Source organism: Sapajus apella, unplaced genomic scaffold, assembly GCF_009761245.1.
Source record: "Sapajus apella isolate SASKATOON/1434 unplaced genomic scaffold, GSC_monkey_1.0 scaffold43, whole genome shotgun sequence".
In the NCBI taxonomy this organism is placed as follows: domain Eukaryota; kingdom Metazoa; phylum Chordata; class Mammalia; order Primates; family Cebidae; genus Sapajus; species Sapajus apella.
In genome coordinates, this window is record NW_022436983.1 from 15,209,304 (window position 1) to 15,236,946 (window position 27,643).

At 56.4% G+C, this 27,643-nt stretch overlaps 1 protein-coding gene across 2 annotated transcripts; it reads right to left on the bottom strand.

Moving 5' to 3' along the window:
* Positions 1-745: 745 nt before the first annotated feature.
* On the bottom strand, positions 746-27,643 carry WNT4 (Wnt family member 4). Of its 2 annotated transcripts, none has more exons than XM_032300726.1 (5): positions 27,354-27,643; positions 12,893-13,128; positions 4,733-4,864; positions 4,499-4,641; positions 746-3,815 (listed from the first exon to the last, which is right to left on the bottom strand). In XM_032300726.1, exons 1-5 carry the CDS (start codon positions 27,428-27,430, stop codon positions 3,348-3,350), a joined length of 1,056 nt encoding a protein of 351 aa, XP_032156617.1. In that variant the 5' UTR covers positions 27,431-27,643; the 3' UTR covers positions 746-3,347. The 2 variants fall into 2 exon arrangements, with proteins under 2 accessions (XP_032156617.1, XP_032156618.1); XM_032300727.1 differs by lacking the exons at positions 12,893-13,128; positions 27,354-27,643 and adding exons at positions 5,357-7,610; positions 7,645-12,875 and having other exon boundaries at positions 4,733-5,038.

Here is a 27,643-nt window from a genome sequence, read left to right on the forward strand (position 1 = left end):
TTCTGTCCACCTGTACTCTAGGACCTCCCTTTGTCTATTATGCCTCTGCCCCCGATTCTTCACAAATTCATATATACCCCTGATGTCCTGAAAGCACTTTCCTTTAGCCCTTCACCCCGCTAAACTTTTGGAAAGCTGAGCACACAGCAGCCTATCCATTCCCCAGCTGGTGTGAATTTGCTTGCAGCGGGGGTGGGGGACAGGCCACCGCCTGCCTTGGTAAGAATGAGGACTTCACTCAGAATGGAGGTTCCTGAGAAGCCACCCTGGATCTCCCTCTCAGCAGCGAGTTCCCTTGGCTGTGGCTTTAGACTTGAGTTATATGAAGTTTTCCACCCAGACTCCTTATTCTAACTGGGTTCTAATCCTGGCGTTTACCTGTAAGCCACAGGCCTTGGATTCCCATGTTGCAGGACAGAAACTAAATCCTTTTCCATCGTCCCCTACCTCCCTGTCAGTACCCAGTTTACCAGGCCCTCTGCTCCACATCAACACTCCTGAAAGATCTGACCAGGCCAAGGTTTAAGTAGCTGGTCATGATGCAGTGAAAGGTACATGAAGAAGCCTTTGTGTGTTAAAAGGGAAGTGTCAGAAGGCATGCAGGTGGGCCTTTGTGGCCCTCAAACCACCTGTTAACAAGGCAAAGGGGCCCCTGTATAAAGAATTTGCTACTATTTATCTGCTATCCTCATGTCCTTCTCCAAGTCTCTTCTCCCTATTCTATAAAAAAAGGTCACTGTCACAATTGCAAGATAAAGAAATAATCATTTTATCATGCATCAGACTATGTCATGAGGACATCACAATGGCAAAGAGCCTAGTAGAAAAACTGGAGGATGGTGGGGCAGCAGAATGGGCTAGCAGCATCCAGAGCTGGGGTTGGTCTAGCCCTAGGCCTAAGGACATCACCTTTGCCTTGGCATGAGAGGAGAGGGGTTTGGGCAGGATGTGGACCCTCTGGCCAATTTCCAGGCCATGGTGGGGCAAAGAGGGGGTGGATTATGTAAGGGTTGTACCAGTTCCCCCAGGACTGTTTGGAGCTGGGCATGTCCAAAGAAGCTCCTTTTCCTGTGGCTGTGGATTCCTTTGACCTCTGTAGCACTGGTGGCGGTCAGCTTGGGCAGTGGTTCCTAGAATCTGATCTGATTAACCTAGGTTGCAACCTTCAGAACCCCAGGAGGATCTGCTTTAGGAGCTTCCTGGCAGGTGAAAAGGGCAGTTCCCATCATATCAGCATCCAGCCTGGACCTACTGTTCCTTGGATGGGGAGAGTGGCTCAGCTCTTGTCTCTGGGAGGGAAGCGGTCCTCACTTCCCTTTTTCTGGATCTGGCCTCTGCTAGTGAGGGTTAGTATTTTTTCTGTGCTTAGTGGACAGCTGAACAGCTAGCCAGAGGAGCAGTGGACCTAGCTGGGCAGCTGTGGTGACAGTTGGCCCAGCTTTTCATCCACATCAGAGCTGGCCTGCCCCAAGATTATCCCCACATTTGAATGTGGCTCCACACCTCACTTGGTTTTGGCTTCCTCCTTGTATGGACAGTGAGCAGAGATCTTGGCTGGGGGCCAAAGGTGTTGACCCTGTCTTTGTGAGGGAGCCAACACTAGGAGGCACAAACCACAATGCCTGGAGAAAAGTTTCTGCAGGCTGGAGCCCATATGCTGAATCTCAGGTATTGAATTCAGCCACTGAACACAGGAGCCAAGAGCTTGGAATATGGGAACCCCAAATGGGATCACAGAGCACAAGATTTCAGACCTGAAACTTAGAGCCCCAGTGTGGGGGCAGTCTGGAAACTGGGCTGACAGCAAGTTCCTCTGCTGACTGGGAGCCCATCTGAGAAGTAGCCGGGTCAGGGGCAAGGTTCTGCTCCTTGCATGTCCTGCTCACAAGCCTGGGCTGGGCTCCTGATGGTTTGGCGGTTGCACAGGGTCAGGCCCGGGTTGCTGCTGCTGTTTCTTGGGAAATCTTGCAGTACCCATGGTACCTGGGACCCCAGGGACCCAGAGGTGCTGGGGATGGGTACACTGCTGAGACCTCACTGTCAGCCTTCCAGCTATTCATGTCTTCTCTCAAAGCCTGTTTTGCCCTCAGGAACCATGTGGGCTCCAGCTCAGCTTGTGGTCTCTGGCTCCTGCTGCTTCCCTGCCCCTTTTCCTCTAGCCAGAACCCCCCTGCCCCAGGCTCAGACCCAAGAAGACCTGCAGTTTCTCTGCCTCCGTGTATAAGAACCAAGGAGGAGTCTTGGCTGGAGGACTCTCCTGGTTCTGCCTCTCCATCCAGCTTGCTTTGAGGTCTGGTGAGCATTGCTCTGTCTGCTGTCAGATGGGCACTAGCATTCCTGTTTTGTCTGCTTCCCAGGACTGTTGTGGCCATCAAGTGAGGTGGCCTGTATAGGGCCGCCTAGAACACATAGTATTTGCTCAATAAATTGTGTTGAGTAGGATAATGGGAGAGGACTTTACTGCACAGCCCTTTCTTTCCTCCCTCTCTCTCTCTCTCGTGTGTGTGTGTGTGTGGTTTCCATTTTCAGTTGCATGGATGAACAGCACTGTGATAGGTGACTCAGGGGCATACTGCAAAGGCACAGCCAGGATCCCTGGTCCAGGATGGCAGCCTATATGCCTGCTTGGGTGGGTCTGAGGAGTGATGAAGTTTCCCCCTCCTAGGGGGCACGCTGGGGCAGGCTGGACTCTAGGGTGGGACTTCAGCCTTCTCTTGCCCTCACCTCCCTCCTCTTGCCTGGAACGGCCCACAGAGATTGAACCGCTAGCTGCCCATGTGAGGGTGGAAATGAACCTGGTGCCCTTGACCTGGTATCTGCTTGTTCCCTTTCTCAGGGCATTTGAGAGACATGGTTTCTAGGCCTAAGCTGCCAGGAGTCTGTGTGTGTATGGGTGCTGGAGAGTTGAGAGTTCTTTTTTCCAGAGGGTGTGACTTCCATCAGATGGTACCTATTTTCCCTGCCATAAGGCCCCCTCTTCCCCGATGACACCGTCAGTAGCTATGTGGTGGTAATACTCCTTGTTACTCCACCGTAAGTCTGCAAGTAGAAAAATGGACACAGATAACAACTGAGTGTTCAGTGGCAGCCACATGCGGGCAGCCAGAGGCACGAGCAAGGTCCCTTTGGTCAGTGGCAGCCACAAAGGCCCAGGCTTTGGGGAGGCCCTGGTTGGTGTCCTTGGGGTCGCCTGCCTGGTTTCGGCAATAAATAACATGAAGACCCAAAAACCAAACCAAAACAAAAAATACAACCAGTATCTCTTGGGGTAGGTGGTGGGAGACTGTTTAAATTATGGGCCTTCCCTGGGCCACTAGGTGGTTGCTGGCGCAGGGCTAGGCAGGTGGTCATCGGCATGTGTGCAGCTCCACGAGCCGCTGGCACTGCCGGCACTTGACGAAGCAGCACCAGTGGAATTTGCAGCTGCAGCGTTCAGCCAGCTCCACCTGCGCCGTGTGGAAGCCGCGGCCGCAGCACAGCAGCTCACAGCCGTCGATGGCCTTGGATGTCTTGTTGCACGTGCGGCCTCTCGTGCCCAGCACGCCGCTGCGCATGTCCTGCTCGCAGAAGTCAGGGCTGGGCTCCAAGTACACCAGGTCCTCATCTGTGTGTGGCTTGAACTGTGCGTTGCGTGGCACCAGCGCCCTGGAGGAGCCCACGCGGCGCGGCTCCACCTCAGTGGCACCATCAAACTTCTCCTTCAGTGCGTGACCCACCTGGCGGAAGGGTGGCACGGCTCGCCAGCACGTCTTCACCTCACAGGAGCCTGACACCCCGTGGCACTTGCACTCCACCCGCATGTGTGTCAGGATGGCCTATGGGAGAGGGGAGGGGAGAGGGGCCATCAGGAGATGCAGGGAAGGGGTCTTGGAGGCTGACAGCGGAGAGTTGAGGTCCCTGGGGCTGACGCTGCAGTCAGATTTGCTGTTGTGCTTCATCTTACGAATTCTGTGGGACTGGGCTGCTAAGCAGTGTTGGGACAGGTGAATTAGGTACTGCCCCTGCAGTTGGGACACTGGGAATTGATGAAAGAGAAGCACTAAGGATGGTGTCCTACCAACAGTGAGTGACAGGTTGTGGGTGGGGAGAGCACTGCCGCATTTGCCCTCCACAGGAACCTTGGGGAGCAGGCATTGGTAGGCAGGTGGCATTGCAGTTAGATACACCATCTTCGTGGTGATGGAGAGAGGTTCACATCCTAGTTCTGCGCTTCTTTGGGGAGTGAGTGTGTGTGAGAGACAAGGATGGACATACATGTGCATATATGTGTGGAGGGGGCACATGTATGGAGGGGGCCACTTACCCTGTTCTGTAATACCTGACCACCTGTCTGTGCCCTCACCTGGCCTGTCCTGAACCCCACTGGCCTATAGAAGGTGCCAGGTGCTGGCAAGAGCCTGCAGAAATGTTTTCTGAGTGGCCGTGTGGGTGGGAGAGTGTGTGGGGCCCTGCCCGCGCTATCCCTGCCCCACTGCTGGTGTGGGTAGTGCCACACTACCTTCCTGCCGGCCTCATTGTTGTGAAGGTTCATGAGGGCTCTGCTGGACGAGGCCCCCTTGCTTCTCTCCCGCACATCCACAAATGACTGTGAGAAGGCCACACCGTAGGCGATGTTGTCAGAGCATCCTGACCACTGGAAGCCTGGGGTGTGGTGGGCACAGAGAGGGCTGGGGTGAGCAAGAGCCAAGGCCAAAACTGCCGCCCTCCCACTCTGACCACCTCCTGTACCTACCCTCTGGGCTGACCCCGTGCACTGTCCGGTCACAGCCGCACTTCTCCAGCTCCCCACTGCTGCATGCCCGCGTCACCGCAAAGGCCACACCTGCCGAAGAGATGGCGTACACGAAGGCCGCCTCCCGAGTGCCTGTGGGAGGCAGAGGGAGGGCAGAGCTGGGTCCTAGGGCTCCTCCCTGCACCCTCCTTTGTAGAAGGGGAGGGGCACATGAGGCCTCCTGCATGCTGGAGGCTAGGAGGGAGCAAGACAGGCAGAAATTGTGTGCTAGGCACCCCACGGCGCCGGTTCTTATCACACCAATAGCTGGATCTGCTTTCTTTTTTTTTTTTTTTTTTTTTGAGACGGAGTTTCACTCTTGTTACCCAGGCTGGAGTGCAATGGCGCGATCTCGGCTCACCGCAACCTCCGCCTCCCGGGTTCAGGCAATTCTCCTGCCTCAGCCTCCTTAGTAGCTGGGATTACAGGCACGTGCCACCATGCCCAGCTAATTTTTTGTATTTTTTCAATAGAGACGGGGTTTCACCATGTTGACCAGGATGGTCTCGATCTCTTGACCTCGTGATCTACCCGCCTGGGCCTCCCAAAGTGCTGGGATTACAGGCTTGAGCCACCGCGCCCTGCCTGGATCTGCTTTCTTAACCAGGCAAGGCTTAGGGCTCTTCACACGTGAGGATCCTGTCATCCTCACAACCACCCAGGAGGCCAGTACTATTGCCATCTCCATTTAAACAGAGAGGCTCGTTGGCTTTTCCGAGGCCACTGAACCAGCCGACAGTCTGGCTTCAGAGCCTGTGTTCCCAGCTCCTGTGGAAAGCTGTTCTTACTCCCTCCCCAGAAGGTTTGTGAAGGTTTGTGAAGGTTTATGGAAGACCAGACAGGCTGGGAGAGGTGAACTGGCTTGCCAAGGCTACAGGTAGGAAGAAGGACTGGACCATAATACCCAGGTCTGGCTTCCTTTCCCAGCTGGCCCCACTGGGCTCTGAGGAGTCACCCCACCTTATGATCCTGCCCCTTCCTCAGACTGGGCCTGTTTCTGAAAACGTCATTTCTTAGAGTAAATGTAGTAACAATAGCCTCTACATAACCCCTGACCCCTACTGTGGCTAATTAGGAGCTACCTATTATGCATAAGCTCTCCACCACTGGGGGCTTCATTTTATCCCATTTTATAGATGGAGAAATGGAGGATGAGTGGGGGAAGGGATTTGGTCCCAGTCACCCAGCCAGAGTACCACGGAACCAAGACTCAAGCACGCGTCTGTCTGCCTCTGCCCCATGACTTCTCAGTGATTCTATTTTGGTGCCGGCCCTCGTCCGCTGCCTGAATGGATGTTTTTATCCTAAGAACTGTGCCTCGGGGGTGTAGCTGTTGTGGACTTTCTTTCTGGGGGTGGGAGACACTGTGTGAGCTGGAGTATGCGTGGCTGGCTGGGTGTGTGACCAGACAGCAGGCCATGCTCCCCTCCTGGACCCTGTGAGGAAGGCCTCTGTGTGCTGTGACTGTCCTTCTGTCTCTTGCCGGAGTGTCTGTGTCCGCAGGAGCGGAGGGGGAAGGCTTTGGCCCCATGGTTGGCAATTACCTCTGTGACACCCAGGCCTGTGCTCTTGGCTGCCCCAGGGAGCAGTCACCATGGTCAGATGGAAACAATCACCTTCTCTGTGCCCGTCTGTGGACAGAGGTAGTAGAGGCTGAGCACTGGGGTAGAAGGCAGCTCAGTCCCCGACCACTCAGGACGCTCTGTTCTTGGTTCGGCCTTGAGCCGGCGATAGTGCCCACCACCCACTCTCCACTGCCCGCTCTCCGCCCTGGCTTGGCCATTTTGGGCCAGCGTTGGGGGGCTTGGCTGGAGCAATGGAGCCTCGACAGCCTGAAACGGAGTCTTCTGCAAGTTAATCGAGGTTAATAGCAGGATCATGTTGGTTGGTTTTATGCTGTGGCCGCCCAAAGAGAGACAACTTCAGTTTCTGGTATTTCTGGTATTTCCAGGCCTGAACCAGCACAAATCTTTGCCCCAAAGATCAAGGGGGAAGGGAACTCAAAGAAGGAGATGGGGCTGTCGCCTCAGCCTGGCCTCGCATGGTTCTTCCTCCTCTGCTGGTCTTGGCTCCCAGGTCGCTCCGGCCCAACCCCAGCTCCAGGCTGATCTCCCCTGTGTACTGGTGGTCCCTGGGGTGCAGGGCCACCAGGGAGGTTGCTCAGAGAGACCTCTGCCTCATTCCCCAAACCAACATTCATCCACTGAGACTCCAGGTTCTTTTTGCCCTGGCCTCAGGAGCAAGAACACTCCAGTTTTCTCAGCTTGGGATGAGCCTGACAGAAGAGATTCTGGAAGGAAGATAATAATGAGCTAAAGCTTATAGGCAGCTTACCATGTGCTGGGCCCTGTCTAAGCACTTTACATATATTATATACCTGTCCTAACAACCCTATGAAGTAGATACTTTCATCTTTCTTTGACAGATGAGAAAACTGAGGCACTGAGTGGCGAAGCAACTTGTCCAACAACACCCAGCCAGGAAGTGGTGGAGCTAGAATTTGAACCCAGGCAGCCAGACTCCAGAGCTTTCAAACTTGACATTATTCTGCCTCCCAGAGCCCCTGAGCCCCTGGGAGTAACATGCAGTTAATTCCACCTCCCACATATGGAGCCAAGAAGGGCTTCCTTAGGGTCCCCTCCCACCACCAAACTTCACATGCTGTAGGACAAGCCCAATTCCTTCTGTGGGTTTTTTACTGGGGGATGGTGAGCAGTTGGCCTCTGGGCTCAGCACAGGAGGCCCTAGAAAGTCTGGAAGATGTGGGCAAGCGTCCGTGCCCCTAAAGCTGACAGTGGCTCCTCCACCTAGTGGAGGCTCCTCCACTAGCCTTTTCCACCTAGTCCTGGCTTCCAGCCCTTGGACTTCTCCACCTAGTCCTGGCTTCTAGCCCTTGGACTCCAGTGTGGTGGCCCTTCCCAGCTCCTCACCTCTGCCCAGGTGCCCAGGCTGGAGCCCTGCTTGCTCGAGGAGGATCTGGCAGAGCACTCTCCCAGGGGCCACTCAGACATAGAGAAAGACCTATGGTCCACCTGGGCAGGTAGCAGCAGGGGTTCCCTAGCAAGGTGGCAGATTCTGTGCCCTGGCCAGGGGCTTTCCAAGGGAGGAAGGCAATCCTCACCTGGTCCTTTCCTGGGCCAGGGTAAGGCAGAACTCTCTGGTGTTCTTCCTTTTTCATACGGCCATTTGCCCCTTCCCATACCCAGCTCCTTTCTTCCACTGTTTCTTCTTCCCAGAGCATCCCCAGCCCCTGACATCACAGGTCTAAATACTTGTGTGTCCTCTGGGTCCAGCCTCAATGCCACCTTTTCCAAGGTGCTAAGGCTGCACTGCCTGGGAATTCAGTTATCCTGTAGATCCAGTAACAGCCACTCTTTCTGAGGGCCTGCTATGTGCTGCCTAAGGCTCATGACAGTCAGTAATCAGTTCTCTACAGCTCTGCTCTATAGAAGAAAAGCTGAGGTTTGGTGGCTTGCCCTCGGTCCCTCAGGTAGTAAATGGCCAAGTAGGGATTGGAACTAAGCCTTGTGGGACTCAGCCTTTGCTCTTTGGAGCATATCACTAGTGAAGTCTTTCCCAGATATGGGAGAAGGAAGGGTGTTTGAGCTGTTTGGAGAACTGGCTAAGGCTGAATTGGACTGGCAATGAAGCCATAGGCTTGCTGATCCCCTGGGTGCCAGGGCCGGTATCCTGATGGAGGTGAGGCCCAGCTGGAGTCTTGGGGAGGTGGGGCAGGACAGGCACTGTTTCCCAGGATAACCTTATCCCCCATTCTTCAACCTCTATCCCTGCCCAGCCTGCGTTTCCAGTTCCCTTTACTCTCTTAGATGTGCAAAACCCCAGCTTTTCTTGAAACCACCTCTAGGAAGCTTTTTTGGATTTAAGAGACAACATAGGATAAGGGAAACAGCAAAGGTTTCAGAGGCAAAGTTGTACTGGATTCTCACTAGCAGTGTGACCTTTCTTTCTGAGCCTTCCTGAGTTGAGTGTTCTCACCTCTAACATGGGGATAATGCCACCGCAGCAGGCCAGACCTCACACCTCTCTCTCCCTGCCCCACGTGTCAGAATCAGGATGTCACCAGCTTTATCTTCTAATTGTCTTGTGTGTGTCTGGCCACTGGAGCCTCAAGGCATTCCAGTCTGGGAGTGTCTCTGGGGTACCCTCTCCCCAGATCTTCTGTAACTTATGGCATCAAAAGGCTGGCCACAGAGGTCATGCAGGAGAAAAAATGTTCAACCCATTATTGGGTCCAGTGTGATGCCAATATTGAGGACAAAGGTGAGAGTGCAGGTGTTAGTGAGGCACACCCAGGACTACAGAGCATTTGCTTCTTAGGTCTACTTGGTGCCATACTCAGGAAGGTATCCTAGATGGTTTAGACATGGGGAATGGACACACAGGCCTGGGTTTGGACCCTCACTTTGCTATGGCCAGTGCACCACATGGCCTCCCAGCCATAGCAGTCAGAGCCTGAAGGGGCCTCAGAATTCATCACATCCCTCATCTCAGGACAGGGACTTGCTCAAGGTCATAGAATGAGACATGGTAGACGCAGAGGAGGCCCGGTGCTGTCTGCAGATGGAGGAGAGCAGGAGAAGGGGAGTTTTTACTGCTTTTCCTACCTCTCCCATCCTGCCCAGGCCAGCCCACCCGGAGGCCCCACACACCTTTGCCAGGCCCTGTAGCCTCTCTCCCACCCTCACACTCTTTGGTTCAATGGGTATTTATTGGTTTATTGGATATTTATCAGTTCATCCAGTGTTTAATGATTCATTGAATATCAGTTACCTTTTATGTGCAGGGCCTGCTCATTTAATATTTTAATAGGCCTTGGGATTAAGAAGTGACTAAAACACAGAGGCCAGCCCACATCCAGCCCTGAATACCTGCTCAGCCAAGAACCACTGATCCCCGCACTCCCAGCCATGCCAGATGCCATCTTTACCAAATTTTTGGTAGATTTTCAGCCTAGAACACACAGTTTTGCCCCAAATTACACACCTGCCTCACTGTTCTTTATTAGTTCACTGTCCTCTTTGCCTCCAGGCCAGGAGCAGGGGAGGCTGAGACCTGGGGCAGTGCTGGCAGTGGGATCCCCCCAGCCCTGAGCCCTGAGGGGGTCAGTTAGCCCTTCCTAATCTCCCTGATCCTCACAGGAATCCTAGGAGGCTGGTCCTGGGGTTGTCAAGGAGGACACTGAGACAGAGAGGGCACAGACCTTGCTCAGAATCTCCCAGCCAAGAGTTGGCACTCCCAGGGCTGGGGGTGTTCCCACCCTCTGCTTGCCGAGTCTCCTTTCTCAGCTGTGATGTGGGAGAACAGGACCATAAACTCACAGTGTCACAAGGGTGACCTGATGCAACAGCACACGATAGACCCGCAACAAATGGGGGCTCCTTCTCACCTCTGAGTCCCCATGGGGGCTGGTCTGGTCTGTTAGCTCTGTCTTCCATGTCTGATGCCACGACCCAGCCAGGCCGCTCATGTATGCAGGCTCCAGCCATGTCCCTAGTCCTGAGGGCTGGGCATGTGAGTGAGGCCCACTTACACTGGCTGCTGCAGGTGACAGCAGCTGGTGACGGGAGGCGCCCTTCTTAGGTGAGGGTCTACACGCAGTGCTTGCCATGCATGAAGTCACTGTATCTCCGTGACAGCCTGATGAGGTGGGTCTGCGTGTGGTTTTGGTGCCAGGCAAGGACACTGATGCTCAGGGGAGTACAGTCACTTGTCTAGGGTCATGCTTGTCCATGCCCTTCCTCCATCTGCCTCACCAGCCAATCCCTGGGCCTTCTGAGAGCAGGGCTTCCTCTTGAACTTCAGGAGGGACAAGCCTCTTTTCCTCTTAGTCAGTGGAGACAAATTAAGAAGTTTCTAAGAAGAATTTTACTAGGGAAGAAAACAAAAAATGCAAAGAGGAGGAGTTTAATGAGTGAGCAGAGCTCAGCCTCTTCCTCCAAGTACGACTGGCACCTGCTGGGTGTGACTGGCCTAGTCTCGGCACCTTGACACGTCCTTCTCCAAAGGGGATTGGACGTTTGACTCCACCACTCAGACTTCAGTCCAGAGCAGGTGACACCCAGCCCTAGTAGGAATATCAGCGTCCCTCAGAACTTGCTGAGCCCGTGTTGGGTGCCCCCTTGGTTCCTCCACCATAGGTAAGGAGAGCTTTTTTCTGGGTCCCGAGTACCCATGATGGCTTCAGGCCAGCATTGCCCCAGGCTTCTCCCTTCCTTGCTCCTTTGAGTCCTCGACCTCGACCTGCTTTCTGTCATTAGATGGCATCCACTGTCTCCTCCATGCCAGGCTTTGCCACATGCTGAGAAACAGGTCAATGAGGGCTTTGAAGGGCTCAAGTCCTAGTGATGAGGAATGGACTTGGGTGAGGAGATGCACATTTCAATCTAAAAGGTGTGCTAGAAGCAGTGTGAACACAAGTGGTTTAGACAAAAATGTGTGTACATCTCTCTAAATAGAGAATAACAAAGCAAATGGGTGGAAGTGTCAGCTGTTGGTGAATTTAGTGAAGAGGGTATAGGAACTCCTTGTACTACTTTTGCAACTCTTCTGTAAGTTTGAAATGATGATTAAAACAAATCACACAGCAAGAACAAAGAGCTTTGGAACCCAGAAGGGAGAGCTGAGAAGGTGTTGCAGAGGAGGGAACTGCTGAGCCCTCAGGAAGGGGCTTGGGCATTTGGGGTAGAGGGCGTTGCATGTAGAAAGGGAGATGGGGAGAGAGTGACAGCCTGCCATACGAAATCTGCCAGTCTATCCACCGATCTGTCCAAGACACACCTACTGTGTGCAAGGGCTTCCCAGGCTCAGGGGCTGCCGTTTGAGGCTGGTTCTGGGGCCCCATCGACCAGGCAGCTCAGGGCCCCTGGAGGCAGCACTGCCATCCTGGGAAATCCTCCACTGCCAGGCTGCTTGCTGGGTCTCTGTTGCTTTTCCAGAGCAGCGATGTTCAGCAATGCCAAACGAGATCATGCCTTTTGGCCCCTGCCAGCTCCTAGGAGAATGGCTTCCAAATTTCTATCACAGTTGGTTTCCAGCAACATCCAAATGGTTTGCCACAAGCCCAGCAGCCCGGGCCGTCCAGGACCACAGGTGCCAGGAGAAGCGTTGGCCCAGGCAACCCCTTCCTGCTGCCTGAGCAAGTCAAAGGGCCCTGTCGATGGTTAGTGGCTCGGTAGTGTCAGATTCATGCTCAGTAAGTAGAAAAAGGGGCCCGTGGCTTAGAGTACTTCCTCGAGGGCAGGGGCTTGGCCAGTGACTTCTGGAGGAGACTTCCAGCTCCACAGAATGTGCTCTATCCTGGCCCCACTGATTTTGGCTTCATGCTGTCTCATATGTCTGGTCTCAGCTGAGGGCCAACCTCCTCAGGGAACCCTTCCCTGAGCATCCCAGCCCCAGCCAGGGTGATGTCCACACTGTGCTCCCACAGGCTCCCCTGGCTCTTTGATCACAGCGTTTCCTTATCGAGGGTAAGACCACAGACCTTGGAGCGGGACTGCCAGGGGTTAGGTCCTGGCTCTGCCACCTTCTAGTTCTATGACCTCAGGCAAGCTACCTAACCTCCATGTGCCTCTGTTTCTGCTCATCCCTGTATCTCCGGCCTGGCCATGCTAGAGGTGCACAATAGGGTTGGTCAGATGTACCAAGGAATGGGATGGGCCCAAGTGCTGGGGTGGGAAGAGCCCTGGGCCAGGGGTTCAGAGCCTCAGGTCTGAGCCCTGACTGCTCCTCTCCCTCTGAGGAGCCTTGGGCAAGTCAGTCCTGTACCCTGTCCGAGTCTCAGTTTCTTCCTTCATCATCTGCTTATACTTCCAGGAGGCCAGCTCTCTCGGAAACACTGCATGCTTTTGAGTGCTGCACCAGCACAGAGCTGCTGCCTCTTCCGATGGCCCCTGTCCCACATGTTGCCTCCCGCCTGGATCGTCCTCCTGTCCCTGGGTCCCCAACGCTCTGTGTCCTTTATGCCCTCACTTGGGCCCTGTGCTGGTTTTGCTTCAGAACTGACCTGTAATAGTCCTGCTGCTCACGAGCATCTCATCTCCTGCCTGGGACCATGCCCTGGCACCACAGGCTCCCCTGCAGCCCCGCACACCCTTCTCTCACCTTGCGTCACCACCTTGCCGAAGACGGGCAGGGATTCGAGTGTGGAGCAGTTCCAGCGCCGGTTCCGGAACTGGTACTGGCACTCCTCAATGGCCAGTTGGGCACCGCGGCGCACGGAGTCCATGACTTCCAGGTTCCGCTTGCACATCTGCACCTGCCTCTGGATCAGGCCCTTGAGTTTCTCGCACGTCTCCTCCTCTGAGATGCTCCCCACTGACGACAGCTTAGCCAGGTACCTGGGGAGAGGGTGGCATGCGATGCAGAGCCCACCTCCTCATCTTTCCCGGCCCAGGACCAGGCCTGCGCTTGTCCCAGTGACTGGGCCTGGCTGCTGACCTCTCTCTGGATCCAGTTATAGCCCTCTTGCCCAGCTCTAGGGGCACCAAGGGAGTGGAGATGCTGTCTTCCACTAAAGGCCTGTATCTCAAGTCAGGTAAAGCAGGCAGCAGCAGTGGGAGGGAAGCTGACTGAGTCCCTGCGGGATCCCTCTCTGCCCTGGTGGCCCTGTGCCACTGTCTGTGCCAGGACCTTACCCCAGACCTGGCTGTGGGCTTCAACTGTTTCCTGCCGAGATGCCCTCTAGCTAGGAGGCTGGAGCTCCTGTTTGCCCAGGGTCTCTCTTTCCCTGCCCGAAGCAGGAACCCCAGTGACCCTGGCCTACCTTCTGGTCACAACACCAAGATCCTTACTGCCAGCCACATCCTCGGACCACCAGATGGAGACCAGTGTCATTGCTGCAGCCCTTTGGAGGTGGGACAATGAGGGCAGTGACAGGCTAGGGTCCCGTGGTAGTCAGGATATGAGTGGTGATGGCGAGAGTGGGCTGTGGGGGAAAAAAAAGCCAAGCGCAGCGTGCTCTCCCCTCTGCCCCTTGAGTTTCTATTCTGTGGAGATGGGGCAGCGATGGCTACTCCTCAGAGGGTTATTGCAAGGATCACGATCTCGTTGAGAGGAGTTCTGTGAAGGTGCTCCAGGACCAGGCACAGGGGGGAGGAGGGGCCGTGAGTGTTTCGATTTCAGTGGAGGATGAGAGCACCACGGTTATAGGTCACCTCCTGAGTGCCGCGCACCATGGCTGCACTTTGCCCTGTTGCATCCTCACCCCAAATCTATGAGGTGATCATTATGCCCATTTCATGGATTCTTTTTTTTTTTTTTTTTTTTTTGAGACAGAGTTTTGCTCTTGTTGCCCAGGCTGGAGTGCAATGGCACGATCTCAGCTCACTGAAACCTCCATCTCCTAGGTTCAAGTGATTCTCCTGCCTCAGCCTCCCAAGTAGCTGGGATTACAGAACATGTGCCACCACGCCCAGATAATTTTGCGTTTTTAGTAGAGACAGGGTTTCTCCACGTTTATCAGGCTGGTCTCGAATTCCCAACCTCAGGTGATCTGCTCACCCCCATCTCCCAAAGTGCTGGGATTACAGACATGAGCCACCATGCCCGGTCCGTTTTATGGATTCTAAAATGAAGGCCAAGAGGGTGACAGGCCCAAGGTGACACAGATAGCAAGTGCCGGAACTGAGCTTCAAGCTCCTTCAAACTCATAGGTCTTTCTCCTGCCTGTCCTCCTCAGTGGCATTCAAGGGGCCTGGAAAGGCCCTGTCCCCTGTGATCTGGGACAGGAGGTAAAGGGACCTGGAGCAAGACATGAAAGTGCCATTGGGATGGGAGCTGGGGAAGGGCCCTGTGAGGGAGAAGCTGTACCGCTCATGAGGGAAGGGGAGCTTGCATTAACTGAGCACTTAAGTGTCAATCGAGCCAGTGGTGACTGGCTCAAGGTCACCCAGCTCTAAGGGCAGACCTGGATTAGAGCTCGGGTCTGGACAACCCAGAGGTTGTACCCTAACCATTGCCCCTCAGCCTGCCCTACCCTTTGCCCCAGTGTCCCCAGCCAGGGCCAAGTGCTCATATTAGGTGCATAAGAGGCAGCCCGCGAGAGAGGAGAGCCGAGTGGTGACTCTGGAAGTCCCCCTTTCCCATCTGATGCATCTGATCACTTCCCGGGGCAAGGCTGCCTTCCAGGTTCTTGGAGGAGCAACAGAATGCAGAGAATCACACCTAAGGAATATTCCCTAACAGGGGATCTGGCCCAGAACCCTCGTTTTACAGGTGGGCACACTGAGGCCCAGAGATGGAGCGGGGAGCCTTCCCATGCCTCTTAGTAGGAACCTCCAGGCCTGGCTCTACCTTTAGCCTCAGCCACACAGAATGAAGGCTCTGGAAAAAGAGTGAGCGTCTTGAGCCAGGCCTCCCCCAGGGCTTGCTCAGCAAACCGAGTCTCCCAAGGGTCGGGGATTTTCTGGGGGTGGCAGTGAAGAAGCTGTTGCATCTTATCAAGGAATCTGCACCAATGTCTTGTTTGAAGAAGGATAAAGGGAAGGTCACTGTTCTCTGGGCCTCGGTTTCCTCATCTGTAATAAGAGAAGGGACCACTGGTTCTGTCTGAGTCAAAGAACTGCTTTGCTATCTGGAGCAGGAGGGATCTGTGTGTCAGAGACGGCCTGACACTGGTCTGAGGCAACGAGGCAGGAAGTTGCTATTTGTTTGCCGAATGAGGGAATGAGTGAATGGTGAGCAAATAGAAAAGTATACAGAAAGACCTATTTATGGGTAGTTTTTCTGATGATAAGTATAGCTAACTTTTATGGAACTTAGGACTGGGCTAAGGACTTTACATTATTGCATTTAATCCTCTCAGAAAGCCAACCAACTCCCATTTGAAAGAGGAGGTAACTGAGGTGCACACAGATTACATAATTTGCCTCATGTGCAGAACCACATGGCCACTGAGGTTGAGCTGGACTTGAACCTGGCGTTTGCCTGGCTTCACAGCCTTGGGTAGAGACAGTACTGGCCCACAGACTATAATTGACATCAGGGCCAGAGACTGCTGGAAGCTGGGTTTATTCAACCCAAAGATGCTAGCCAGGGTACAGTTGGGGGTCGTCTCCCCATCCCTGGAGGTTTGCAGGCAGCAGCTAAGTTTAATTGTCAGGTATGTGGATCAGACCAAGCAATGGTTCTTGCATCTGGCTGTGCATCAGAAACGTGTGCAGGGGTTGTAGAAAGTGGACGTGCCTGGGCCCCAGCCCCGGCGGGGGTTGGTGGGCATCTGAGGTTTTAATATGCCTCAGGTGCAGCTGGGAGGCACTGGTCTGGAGAGCAGTCTGGGTAGGTGTGGGTGATGTTTCCTCAGCCAGAGGGAGCTCTGACTCAGGGATGCCACTCTCCTCCTCACTGTGGCATCGATCCCCAGCGTGTTTCCTTTTCCCCGTGGCTGTGGCACCTGGGCCTGGCTTTCCTTATCTGTAAATGGAGATAACAGTTCTCACCCAGAGGGTGCTGAGAGGAACGCCCATGATCTGTTGTGTGACAGATCAGGTACATTGTAGGTGCCAGGTAATTGTGGGGGCAAATGCGCAGCATGGGGCAAGTGCAAAGTGGTCTCAGGTCGAGGAAGGCCAACCTCCCCACCCCCTGCATTCCTGGTCTCCCAGGGGCCTCCCCGCCCCTCCTTCCTCTCTACCAGGTGCAGCCCAAGGGATGCACAGAATGGTGTTGTCCTGACCAGCCCCAGGCAGGAGCCTGGAGCCCCTCAGAGGGAAGGGAAGGGCAGGAAGGGGGCTGAGAGGCAGCAGAGGCTGTATCTGGAGGCGGAGAGCCCTGCCCGTGTGCTCCCCTGCCTCTGCCCAGCCCTGGGTCGCCTGTGAGCCAGTCCCACCTGTTGCTCTTGGCCTGCAGGGGGCGCCAAGAGCCCGGCTACTGGCGGTGGGCCAGGTCCCCATTCAGGAGGCCACAGGTGTCCTTTGCTGGGGGGACAAGGAATTGAGCCTGATGTTGGATCCTTTCCTGCTCAGACCCAGGCTTGGCCTCTTAGAGAAGGGTGGGGGCCCTGTTTGTGATGTGGGGGCACAGAGCTGGCCCATCCCCAACTCAGCCTCTGCTCCTGCCGCTTGCAGCCAAGGAAGCTGCGTCTGGCTGTGCTGGTGCTTGGCCTCTAGTCAAGGGAGGCACCCCAGGGCAGGGGTTTTCTGGGCAGGGGTAGCAGCCCCCACCCACCATGACCTTGGGCAAGTCTCTGCCATACTTGGAGCCTGTCTCCTCATGGGTACAGTAAACCGGGGGGTCCATATGGCCTTTCCCACTGTCAGAGGCGGTGGGCCTCCTTCTGCTGGCAGGGTAGGGTGTGGCCAGGACTCAGGGGTCTGCTCGCCCCATGCCAGGCTGATAGATGTGTCTCTTGCCATTGAACAAGTAGTGAGATGGACCAGGGCAGGGGAGTCACCCCACATCCCCCCACCCAGGCTCAGAACGCAGCAAGGGGAGACAGGCTGAATGACAGTCACAGGGGCTTCGGGTGAGCTGCTGGGCTGCCGTGGCCATGAGTCACTGGGCCAGCTTCCAGGAAGGAGCTGAGCAACCTCTTCCGTTGGCACCAGTGCCCACCCCCAGCCCCTGCCTTCATCTGGCACAGCAGCTGTCCCCTTCCGTACACATGGGGCCCAGCCCCACCCCTGCCCCTGTTCCCCCAGACCCCAGGGTCTCGCCTGGGCAGGGCTGGGTGCCAGCGCTGGAAATGGAACTGGGCACTGGCTCTAGAGAGTGAGAATCCCGGGCATTACAGGCCCTCATCCACAATGTTTCTGCTTGCCCGCTTCAGTATCCAGCTAGTGTCTGGTCCCATTTTACAGATGAGCAAACTGAGGCTACGGAGACAAAGCAACCTGCTCAAAGTTCCATAGCTAGAGCTGTGAGCTGCAGTGCAAACCTAGCTCCGACTCTCAACCTTCTTTCCTCTGTACCTGGCTGTGGATCTGCCTCATTTACCTGCTGAGGGGGCTAACACCACCCTTGGTGCCTCGCACAGGGCATGGTGCATAGAAGGTGTTTAATGAATGTTTGCAGAAAGGATGGAGGGCTCTATTCTGACGGGGTTCCCTCTGTTTGCTTCCTGGCAGACTGCTCAGGATCGGGGAGGATAGGGATGAAGGAGGAATGTGGGGGTTGCCGTGGTCTTTTGGTCTGCTGAGGGCTTGGAGAGCCATCAGAGCAAGGCCTGATTAGTCCTGGATGCCTCAGGAATCCCCGTCCAGCACCCCAGGGTGGCTCAATCCCAGAGACATGTGTGCCATCCGCTGACCCTGGAGCCGGGCCAGGCTCAAACATGGAGTGCACCAGCCCTTTCTAGGGGTGACAGAGAGCCAGGGCATGATGGGTGGGCCAGGGCAGGCTGTGCAAGGCCTTGGCCATCCCAGAGGCTCCTCCTGTCCTGGATGAAGTGCCCCAATTTAGGCTCCTTCCTGCCACCGAGGAGTACAGGCTTAGCAATTTGCCGCCTGCTGCCCTGGCCACCCAGGACTCTAGCCGTGGCCCTGCCGTTGATCAGGTTACCCCACCAGCCCAGGCCACCCCTGCTGCCGCTACTAGCCAGCTCATGCCCTGATCTTCTCCAGCGAGGGCTACAGGTCCTGCAGGCTCCTCCCAGGAGGCCCTCCCCGAGCCCGGCCCGTGCCTATAGCCTGCAAGGCTGGAGGGCCCTTGCCCTGCCAGGGAGATCAGATCCTCTCAGCCACCTGCTGTTTTCATTAGAAACTAAAATTAGCTGGGCTTGTCCCAAGCTTTTCCAGGTTTGCTTGCTTTTTTAAAAAAATATACAAATTCCTAGAGGAAAATCTGCACCTCTGCGATTCCTCCCGGCTCTTACTCTGTGAGTCAAGAGGAGAGGGGACGGGAAATAGCTGGAGCGTTTGGGAGGCCAAGCAGATCAGTGTCCTGGTGGCCCTGCGGGTGTCCAGGTGGGGGCTGGGACGCCAGCCCAGGCCTCTCTGCCCCCTCCCTTTGGCCTCCCTGCCTGCCTGGGCCACATTTAGAGCCTCCTCAGGAGCGGTCGTGCCTGCGATACCAGGGAGGAAGGAGGCCAAGTGGGTGGGAGGGGGAGCCGGAAGAAAACAGAGTGGCCACTGAACAGAGCTGCCTTGGGGGATGCGGGCTGGTAGGGGCAAAAGTGAACCCGGTCCCCATCCAGGACTGTGTTCTTAGGGGGATGGCACCTGATTTCCAAGATCCTCACCATGCTCCCCACTCACTTTTAGATCTTTGAACGTTTCTACAACCACAGTCTTGGTATCCTACTGTCCTCCCCTCACGGTGCTCTAGCCCCAGGGACCCTTGGCCTTCGCCGTGGCAGGCGGTGCAGTAAGGACACGCACCAGGGACTCCTAGGTCCAAATCTCATCCTCGTGTTGCTTGAAGCAAGTTAGTGAACGTCTCTGAGCCTCAGCCTGCTCATCTGTAAAATGGGGAGACTGGGATTCCTGTGCCCAGGAGGCCTAAATGAATGAAATGTGCTTGCAGGAGATGCTCGTCTCTGCTGTAGCATTGTTCTAGCAGCAGCATCAAGATGCTCACTGCCACTGGGGCCGTCACCACCCCTCCCGTAGCCTCTCCCGGTTCCTCCCGCTGCCCCTCTGCTGCACCCACGACCAGACCTGGGCTGGCTTCCGCTCATTTGAGTGTTTTTTTGCTTGGCTCTCTTGGCCCTCTTAGACCTGGGTTCCCGATCTTTTTCAGCTGATTGTGCCTGAGAGGTAGGGCGTGCTCCCCCGGGGTACAGTGAATGACCTTGGCAGCCATCCCGATGGCAGGTTTTTGACAGTCTCCAGATGAGGTCTGCAGAGTTCGAGAGTGTGTTTCCTGGCGACCGTCAGACCCTGTGAGGCTGGGGAGTGTGAGAGACGGGCAGAGTGGGTGGTGCTGCTAGGACGTCAAAAGCTGGGACAGCAGGGTGAGGGCAGGGACAGCGTGTGTCCAGCATAAGCTCAGGAGTATCAAGGGGACTTGGAAACCATTTGTAGGCATAACAGAGCGGATGCGTGCGACCTTCACTCATGCCCTGCCATCGGTAGTCACGGGCCTCAGTATGTCCTTAGTGCAACAGTGCAGGGCTGGCGTGGCAGGTGTCTTCCCCTCCATTTTGCCGATGAGGAAACAGAAGCTCAGAGAAGCATGTGTCTGAGGCCATACAGCCTGCAGTGGAAGGTTAGGATTTGAAAACAGGTCACTCTGGCTCCTAAGCCAAAGAGGACCCAGAGTACTGAGGCATGACGTTTGGCAGTCAACAGACAGTGGCCTGAGGGAGGAGGCCTGATTCTTCCCGTGACGGGTCTTTCTAGAGCCCATGTCCTTTCTGAACTAGAGCGAGGTGTCTGGGCTGTGTTCAGGAGTAAGGGGTGCTGGGGACAGATGTCTGGGTGGTTATGGGGCTGGCGGGAGAGTGTTGAGGGCTGTGGTCTCTGGAGCTGTTGGGGCCTTGGAAGGTTGCTGCCCCTGGTCCAGCACCTCTAGAGGGGCAGGCTTTGGAGACAGTCATAATGGTTTGCAGGGCACTGGGCCCTGCATTCACCCCTCAGCTTTAGCATGGTCTCAGGGCTGTCAAGGCCCAGGCCAGGTTCTTTTGGCCCAAGTGCATTTCCTCAGGTGGAGAGAGATAGCGGCCTCCCCTGGAGCCTGAGCCTCACCGCCAGTGTGCCCTGCTCCGCATTCCCTCTTTCCTGTCTCCTGGGACCCTTCACTCGCATCTTCCATCATTGGAAGCCTCAGTGTCCTCATTGTCTGACTCCTGATTTCCCAATTCCCATTACTTCCAGTATCCTGGTACCCCAGCCCCCTACATTTCACTCCTGAGGGCTCTGTGTCCCCCACTTCCTGTTTGGGAGCCCCGCCCCATTTCCCATCTCACTGTGTGTGTTCTCAGAGCGCTGGTGTATGCGTTCCCATGAAGTAGCCACTTGGACAGGAGCCTGAATGGCCCCAGAGCTCCGTCAGGTGAGAACTTCCATTCTCTCCCCAAGGCCGGTGTGTTGCTAGGGGGAGTGGGCGTCAAATTGAAGGCTGGCTTGACCTTACCTTGTCCCTCGATCAGCAGACCCACCTAACCCATGTCCCCAGAACCTTTCATGTCCTGTGGCCACTGAGCCATTGAACTGTCCTCCCTGCTGGGCTGAGGGAACCTAGGGTGGGGAAAGAGGAGGGACAGGTGAAACCCCAGGTGAACTGTTGAGAGCCAGTGCTGCGTCCTGGAGTGAGGCGCCCGGTTTCCAGGCAGTTCTTTGGCCTTAGGGGATCCCTTCCAAAGGCCCAGTCCTGGGAGAGCCCATGGCTGGACCCCCTACTCCCACCCCCACCAGGGCAGGGAGGAAACCTTGGTGTGGCTCATCCCCCAAGCAGAGAATAACTGGCTAGGGTGACAGGGCTGTGGGGCTGCTTCCAGCGGCTGTGGGAACAGCTCTGGGAGCCCTGGGATAGAGTTCTACCACCTCCATGCTGTACTGCCCTAAGTGCCCAGCACAGGCCCTGAGTGCCCAGCACAGGCCCTGAGGTAGGGAAGTGCTCGATGTGTTTGCATGGGGGCATCCCAGGCCATCCCTGGCATGAAGCCTCCCCAAGGGGGTTGAGCTGAGAATCCCCAAGAACCCCCTCACTCTGATGCCTCGAAGCTTGGGGTACCAGAACAGCTGGGCACCCAAATAAGGAGGGGCTACTCTGCAGTCTCCAGCCCTTGGGGAAGGGTCTCTGGTGCCCAATCCTGGGATTTCAGGGCTCTTGTGTGAACAGAGTGAGAAATAGGATCTGAAGGGACCGTTCAGAGTCACCGCAGGGAAGGGCCCCCAGGCCGGTCAGCATTCCCGCTGTTCTAATGGGCCTCTCCAAAGATACATGTGAGCTGTCGGAGGCTCCTTTCCCCTGAAGGATGCATCCCTTCCTCCTCCCACCTCCCTCCCTCTCTCTCCTCAGACCAGGTCCCCTCCTCTGCGGGGTCTGACTTGGCAGGGAACCTTCAGAACACAGTTTGGTTTCAGTTTGCCAGGACATGGGGGAGGGGGAGCTGGTGGGGTCACGGCAGGGAGCGAGCCTTCCCGAGGTTGGCTGAATCACAGAAGATGCAGTTCAGGACTCAGAGATAAAACCTGGCAACTCCTGTGGAAATCTGGAGAGCAACCCTGGGGTCGCAGCTCTGCCTGCAGCTGCGCCTGCTCCATGCAGTGGAGAGGTGACTGGAGGGCCCACGGCAGGCATCTGTCACCCCACACATAGCTCCCTGGCCAATCTGCGCCCCACTGGCTCAGCCTAAGCCCCTCTTCCCAGAGGCAGAAGCGAGAGGAGGAGCCTTGTAAATACTCAGCTTTCCGAGTGCACCCACAGGGCCTAAGTTGGGCGAGTTTCAACAGGTTTGGGGAGCACTGTCTTGTCAGATGCTTGCTGTGTTGCTCAATTGCTAATCCAGGGTTGAGGGAAGAAAGTCAAACTGTAGCAGACAGCTGGGTCGTGACTGCTGCCTGAGCCACCCGCCCCCCCCCCTCCCCCACGGAGTCTGGTCCTGGGGCGCTGCAGTGCTGGGGGAAAAACCCTCAACCTGGCTCTCAGGGTCTGTCCCAGCCCAGGGGTGAGGGGCAGAGCAGCAGATCTGAGGGGCAACAATCTCACTTCCTGCCACCCACCTCTGTGCTTTTTAGTATCCCCCGAGCCTCGGAGCAGTGGAGCAGAGCCTTCCTCCTACTCCAGGCCTTTGAAGATGGGCTACCATTGGACAACAGCTGGGAACCCTCTGGGAACAAGCCTGCCTTCCATTCATCCATCAAAGATGGCTGAGCACCTAGTGCCTGGCAGGCACGTGCCAGGCACTGTAAGATATTCGGAGGTGTTTATGTCACAGCCACGGCCTCCAGATGTTTATAACCTTGTAGAAGCAGTAAAGAAACCACACTATTAGACTGGAGTTATATATAATATGAAATGGTGCTATAGGCAGGGGATGAAAACCATAAAATCTGGACATGTGAGAGCAATTCCAGTCCTGCTTCTGATTTGCAGAATGACCCTGGGGAAGTCACTGCCCGTCTCGGCCTCTGAAGTGGAGCTGAAAGCAATATTCACTCCTCTCCTCTGAAAGCGGTCGTGGTGAGGCGTGGAGGGGAGGGTGTGTGGTTCAAATAGGGTAATCGGTTGGGAAAGGTCTTTGTAGACCATTGATTCTTAATGGGGGGATGATTTTGCACCCCCATCCCCTAGGGGACATTTGGCAAAATCTACAGACATTTTGTGTTGTCACCTGGAGGGATGCTACTGGCTATCTAGCCGGTAAGGGTCAGGAATGCTGCTAAATATCCTACAATGCACAGAAAAGACCCATACAGAAGAAGTATCCAGTCCCAAATATCAGTGATGTGGAGGTTGAGAAAGCCTGGTGTGAACTGTAAAGTGCAATGAGCATGTTTGTGATTGCAATTCACTGCCCAGAGCCATGGAGGAGCTCTAAGGAGATGGACTTTTGACTATTTACAGGGGAGAGAGGGATCTTTTAAAGCTGAGAATCAGGGGGACACTTCCTGGGGGAGATGGGCCACATCTGTACTTGTGTGGCTGGCACTGCACATCTGGGCTGGCTGTGTCCCATCCCTGCCCCAGGGAGTTGTGCCCAGAGTGCTGGACTCCACCTACAGCCAAGGGAGATGTAAAAGGCCCCCTGCCCCCCGGGCAAGCAGGCTTAGGGGAGCTTGGCCCAAAGTCGCACACCGGTGGGGACTCAGAGCCAGTGAAGCGCGTGATGCCTCCTTCATCTCCCCCAGGGCACTGAAAGGTGCTCCCAGCAGCAATTCCTCTGGCCGGCAAGATGGGCCTGTGAGCCAGGCTAGGTTTCCTTGACTCTGGGAAGCTCCTGCAGGCACCCTTGTTGAGCAAGGGGGTTGCAGCCTAAGATCCTATCTGTGTGAGATCAGTGGATCTGGGTGGGACAGTCTGGGATAAACAGAGCTTGGGAGCAGCAGCTTGAAGACTTGTTTCCTCCACCACCCCTATCCATAGGGACATGGCCCTGCAGCTCCCCAACAGCAGCCCTTGGTTCCAGCAGCTGGCATGGCTGCCATTTCCATCAGTGTGGCTGGCCCCATGCCAGCTTGCTACATGCATGGGCTGACTCTTCTCAACCACCTTCGTGCACCATTTGGATCAGTGGGAACCATTTTACAGATAAGAAACCCGAGGCTCAGAGAGGTTGAGTAAACTGTCCAGGGTCAATCAGCTTCGCAGGGCAGAACTCAGTTGGATCTCGAAGACCTGCTTCTTGGCCATGCCACTGGCCTGTCTCACCCATGGGAGTGCAGCATGGGCTCCCATCCCTCACCCGTGGGATTCTGCTAGAACCCTGCTACCCCACTACCTTCCTCCGAGAGATCTGCAATCCTGAAACCTTAGCTTATTTATTCCCTAACCCTCCCCAGCACTTCCATTTGGGGTTCAGAACAATCTGCTGAGGACTGTGGCCCAGAGGGAGGAAGGGGCCACCCAATAAGTGGCCCAGAGCTGGGACTGGAACCCAGTGTCCTGACTCCCGGCACAGCCTCAGTGCAGGGAAGAGGGGACATTCAGAAACATTTCTGAGCTCAGGTCCATGGCAGGGCAGCCTCCTTGAGGGCAGAGTCCCAGCCTTCCCCCAGGGACTCTGTATCCGGCCCTCCCTCGGGGGTGGGAGCTGTCACAAGCTGTCAGCCGGCTCCTCTGGGTGCCAGACAGGAGAGTCTAATCAATAGCTCCCAGCTTCTCGGGGCCTGCCCAGGCTTCAGGCTGCCCTCCCAGCTCCAGGCTCCATCCTGTCCAACATCTGCATGCGGCGGGACACCTGGCCTCCTCACCAGGCCACCCGCTCTTCCGAGACAACAGATAGCCTTGGCTCTTGCCATCAGCCAGCAGACCCACCCTGGACTGAAGCCTGACTCCAGGGATTGGGAGGGGAGCTGAACCCAGACCTTGCCCCGTGGCAGGTGCTGTCCGCTCTCCTCTTGCGGCCAGGATTCCTCATGCCTCACACTTGAAAGGATGCAGTGCCAGCCACCATGCCTGCAGGGGCACCTGCCTGCCCGAGCTTTTCCTTCTAGAGGCAGCTTTTCAGTTGGACACCTCTGCCGTTTACCAGCTGGGTGACTTGGGCAGTTACCTCTACGATCCCCAGCCTTCTTGTCTGTAACGGCATTGAAACGTTGTTGGGATTTAGATCATGCGGTAGGAGTCATTATAATAATTATTACTGTCGTGATCCTACAGTTTCAGACCAAGTCCCTCTCTGCCTGCTCGGGCTCACACTCAGTTCTTTCCTCTGACAGCCACAGAGCATGCGCCCTGTTCCACCCATTTGTGGTTTTATCATGTCTCTCTACCTAGACTCTAGGCTTGTGGGAGGCCAGGCTGTGACATCCATTTCCCCCAGCGCTGCCGTCCGTGGCCAGCTGATGGTTTGATGGAGGCTGATAAATATCGGACCCAACCTTGGTGTGTGCCCAGGGTCTTCTCCTTTATAGCCTCTCTGGTTTGGGAGGGTCCTGGGAAGCCCCTTGTTCCTCTTGCCTTGGGCAGAGCAGAGAGACCCTTGGCTTGAAGCCGGGGGTGGAGCAGGAGTGAGCTGGGTCATTCAGAGACCTGCTTCGTGGCAACCTGAACCATCACCGTTGCAGAGAACAGGTTTGCCAACCTCTCTTCTCCTCCTAGGCCGCCCCTCCTCACCCCACGCCCAACGGCACAGTCAGGAGAACTGAGTTGTTGGAATTCCCCACGGTTCGTGTGATCCAAAGCCAGGGCTGCCTTCCTGGCTGGGATTCTGGGGGTGAACATGGGTGAAGGTGAGTGGTGATGCCACCCGGGCCATGCTGGCTGCGGTTTGGGGCAGCTTCAGGGAAGGGGGTATAAGGCCACTGCCTGGGAGCCAGAACACTTGGGTTCAGTGCTTAGCTCTGAGTTTGGGCAAGTAGCTTCCCCTCCCTAGGCCTCAGTTTCCTCATCTGTAAAATCAGTCGAAGACCAGATGCTCCGGAATGACTTTCCACTGCAGATGTCGCTGACTTCCATGCAGGCCTGGGCCAGACGTTTGGACTGCCACTTTTTTTTCTTTGCTTTTTTGTATCTCTGGTGGTGCTGGGCAGGTGGGACCAAGTTCTTGCTCCTCCTGATGCTCAGATCTGTTTTGGAGACTCCGGCTCTGAACGCATGCATTCAAGAACCAGCTCCAGGGACCCCCAGGGTCCTCCAAGTCCAAATCAGCTCCCTCCCCAGCTCTGCGACCCAGGCAGCATTCAGGGGGGTGGCCTGCAGGGGGGCAGTGGGAGAAGGTGGTGGTGCCCTGGTTTCTGTACACTCTGCCACTGCTCCTGAAGTGTTAATCAAATTAAGGCTCCAAGAAAAACAAAAGCTCCGCAGCCACTTCGGGCTGCCTCAGAGTTTGCTCTCGGAACAGCTGGGAGAATTCCACATCACCTCCGTCCCCCAAGCCCTGGGTGGCTCTGACCCCAGCAAACACGCTCCTTCCAGCCTGGAGGGCTCCGGCTGGCCACAATGACCTCATAGCAACAGCCATTGGACACTCGGGGCAATTTCATGGGAGATATTTGTTCTTTGGTCTTGATGCAGAGAGAATTTTTCCTCTCTCCCTGTCTCCATGGAAACCCCAGCTACACTGTTGGCGATCCCCCTTCCCACCCCATGCTTTTCAGATCAATATTGGAGCTTGGCTCCCCACTGGCTGCCCACAGCGGATGGTGGCAGAACTCTGAGCAGGAGGAACTGGGGCCAGGGTCAAGCGTGGGACATGGGGAACCGTCTCTGAGCGGGGATGAACTGAGTGCAGGTCCTCTTGCTCCCTGTCCACCCACTCACTGGAGCTCATCCCTTTAGTTCCCCTCCCCCCAGCAAACCTTCCGCCCCTACCCAGGGAGCGCCCTGAGCGCACAGACCCAGTCAAGGAGAAACAGACAGGTCAGCAGCGGTTACCACCCCTTCCTCCTTAGGCGAGACTCGGGGAGGTGGGGGCCGTTATCTTCTTTAAGGTCTGGACGGAGTTTCTTCCTGACCCAGGGAAAAACCAAGGCCCCGGGCCCTGAGAGACCAGGCGTCCCAGTCCCTTCCTTCTATCTCCGGCTCCCGCCCCGCAAGCAGAAACAGGTCCCTGCACGCCTCCAGGCCAGCCCGCAGTGCGGCGCAGCTCGGCGCGGGGAGCTCGCTCCGGACTTCTCGGGATTAACCTGCTATTATGTCCCGGAGCCCTTCCCTGCAATGGGCTTCCACGGCGACCTGACAGCCCGACTGAGCTGCACCCCGCGCCCCGCGCCCCTCCCAGGCCACCACCCTGCGTTCGCACCCCTGGCGCCCTCGAGCGCCCCGAGCCACCTATGGGTGCCACCGGACGCTGCCGCCGCCACCCCTGCCGCCTCTGCGCAGGGAGCCGGACCCCGGCAGGAGGGGACCCCGGGTGTGCAGAGGGAGGTTGGGGTCGTGGCGGCGGTAGCGGAGCAAGCGAGCCTCAGGTCCCGCGGCGGAGACACCTGCCGGGCGCCCAGCGTCCGCTGCCCCGCGCCGCCTGGCACCGGCCGCTGCCCCCAGGGCCTGCCCCGCCCCGCCCCGCCCCGGCCCGACTTACAGCCAGTTGCTCGCGGCGGCCGAGAAGACGGCGAAGACGAGGAGGCGCAGCGAACGCAGGCACGAGCGGGGACTCATGGTGCCGCCGCGGGCGCCCGGCCCGGGGCAGCGGCTGCGGCCGCGGGGGGCCTCCCGTCGGGGCGGCAGGTGGGCGCCCGCGGGCGGGCTGGGGTGCGGCGCTGGGCGCGGGCCGGGGCGCGCGCGGCGGGGCTTTGCCTCCGTGTGCCTGCCGGCCGCCTGCCCGCTGCTGCGCCCGCTGCCCAGCGCGGACCAGACTGTCAGCGCCGCCCC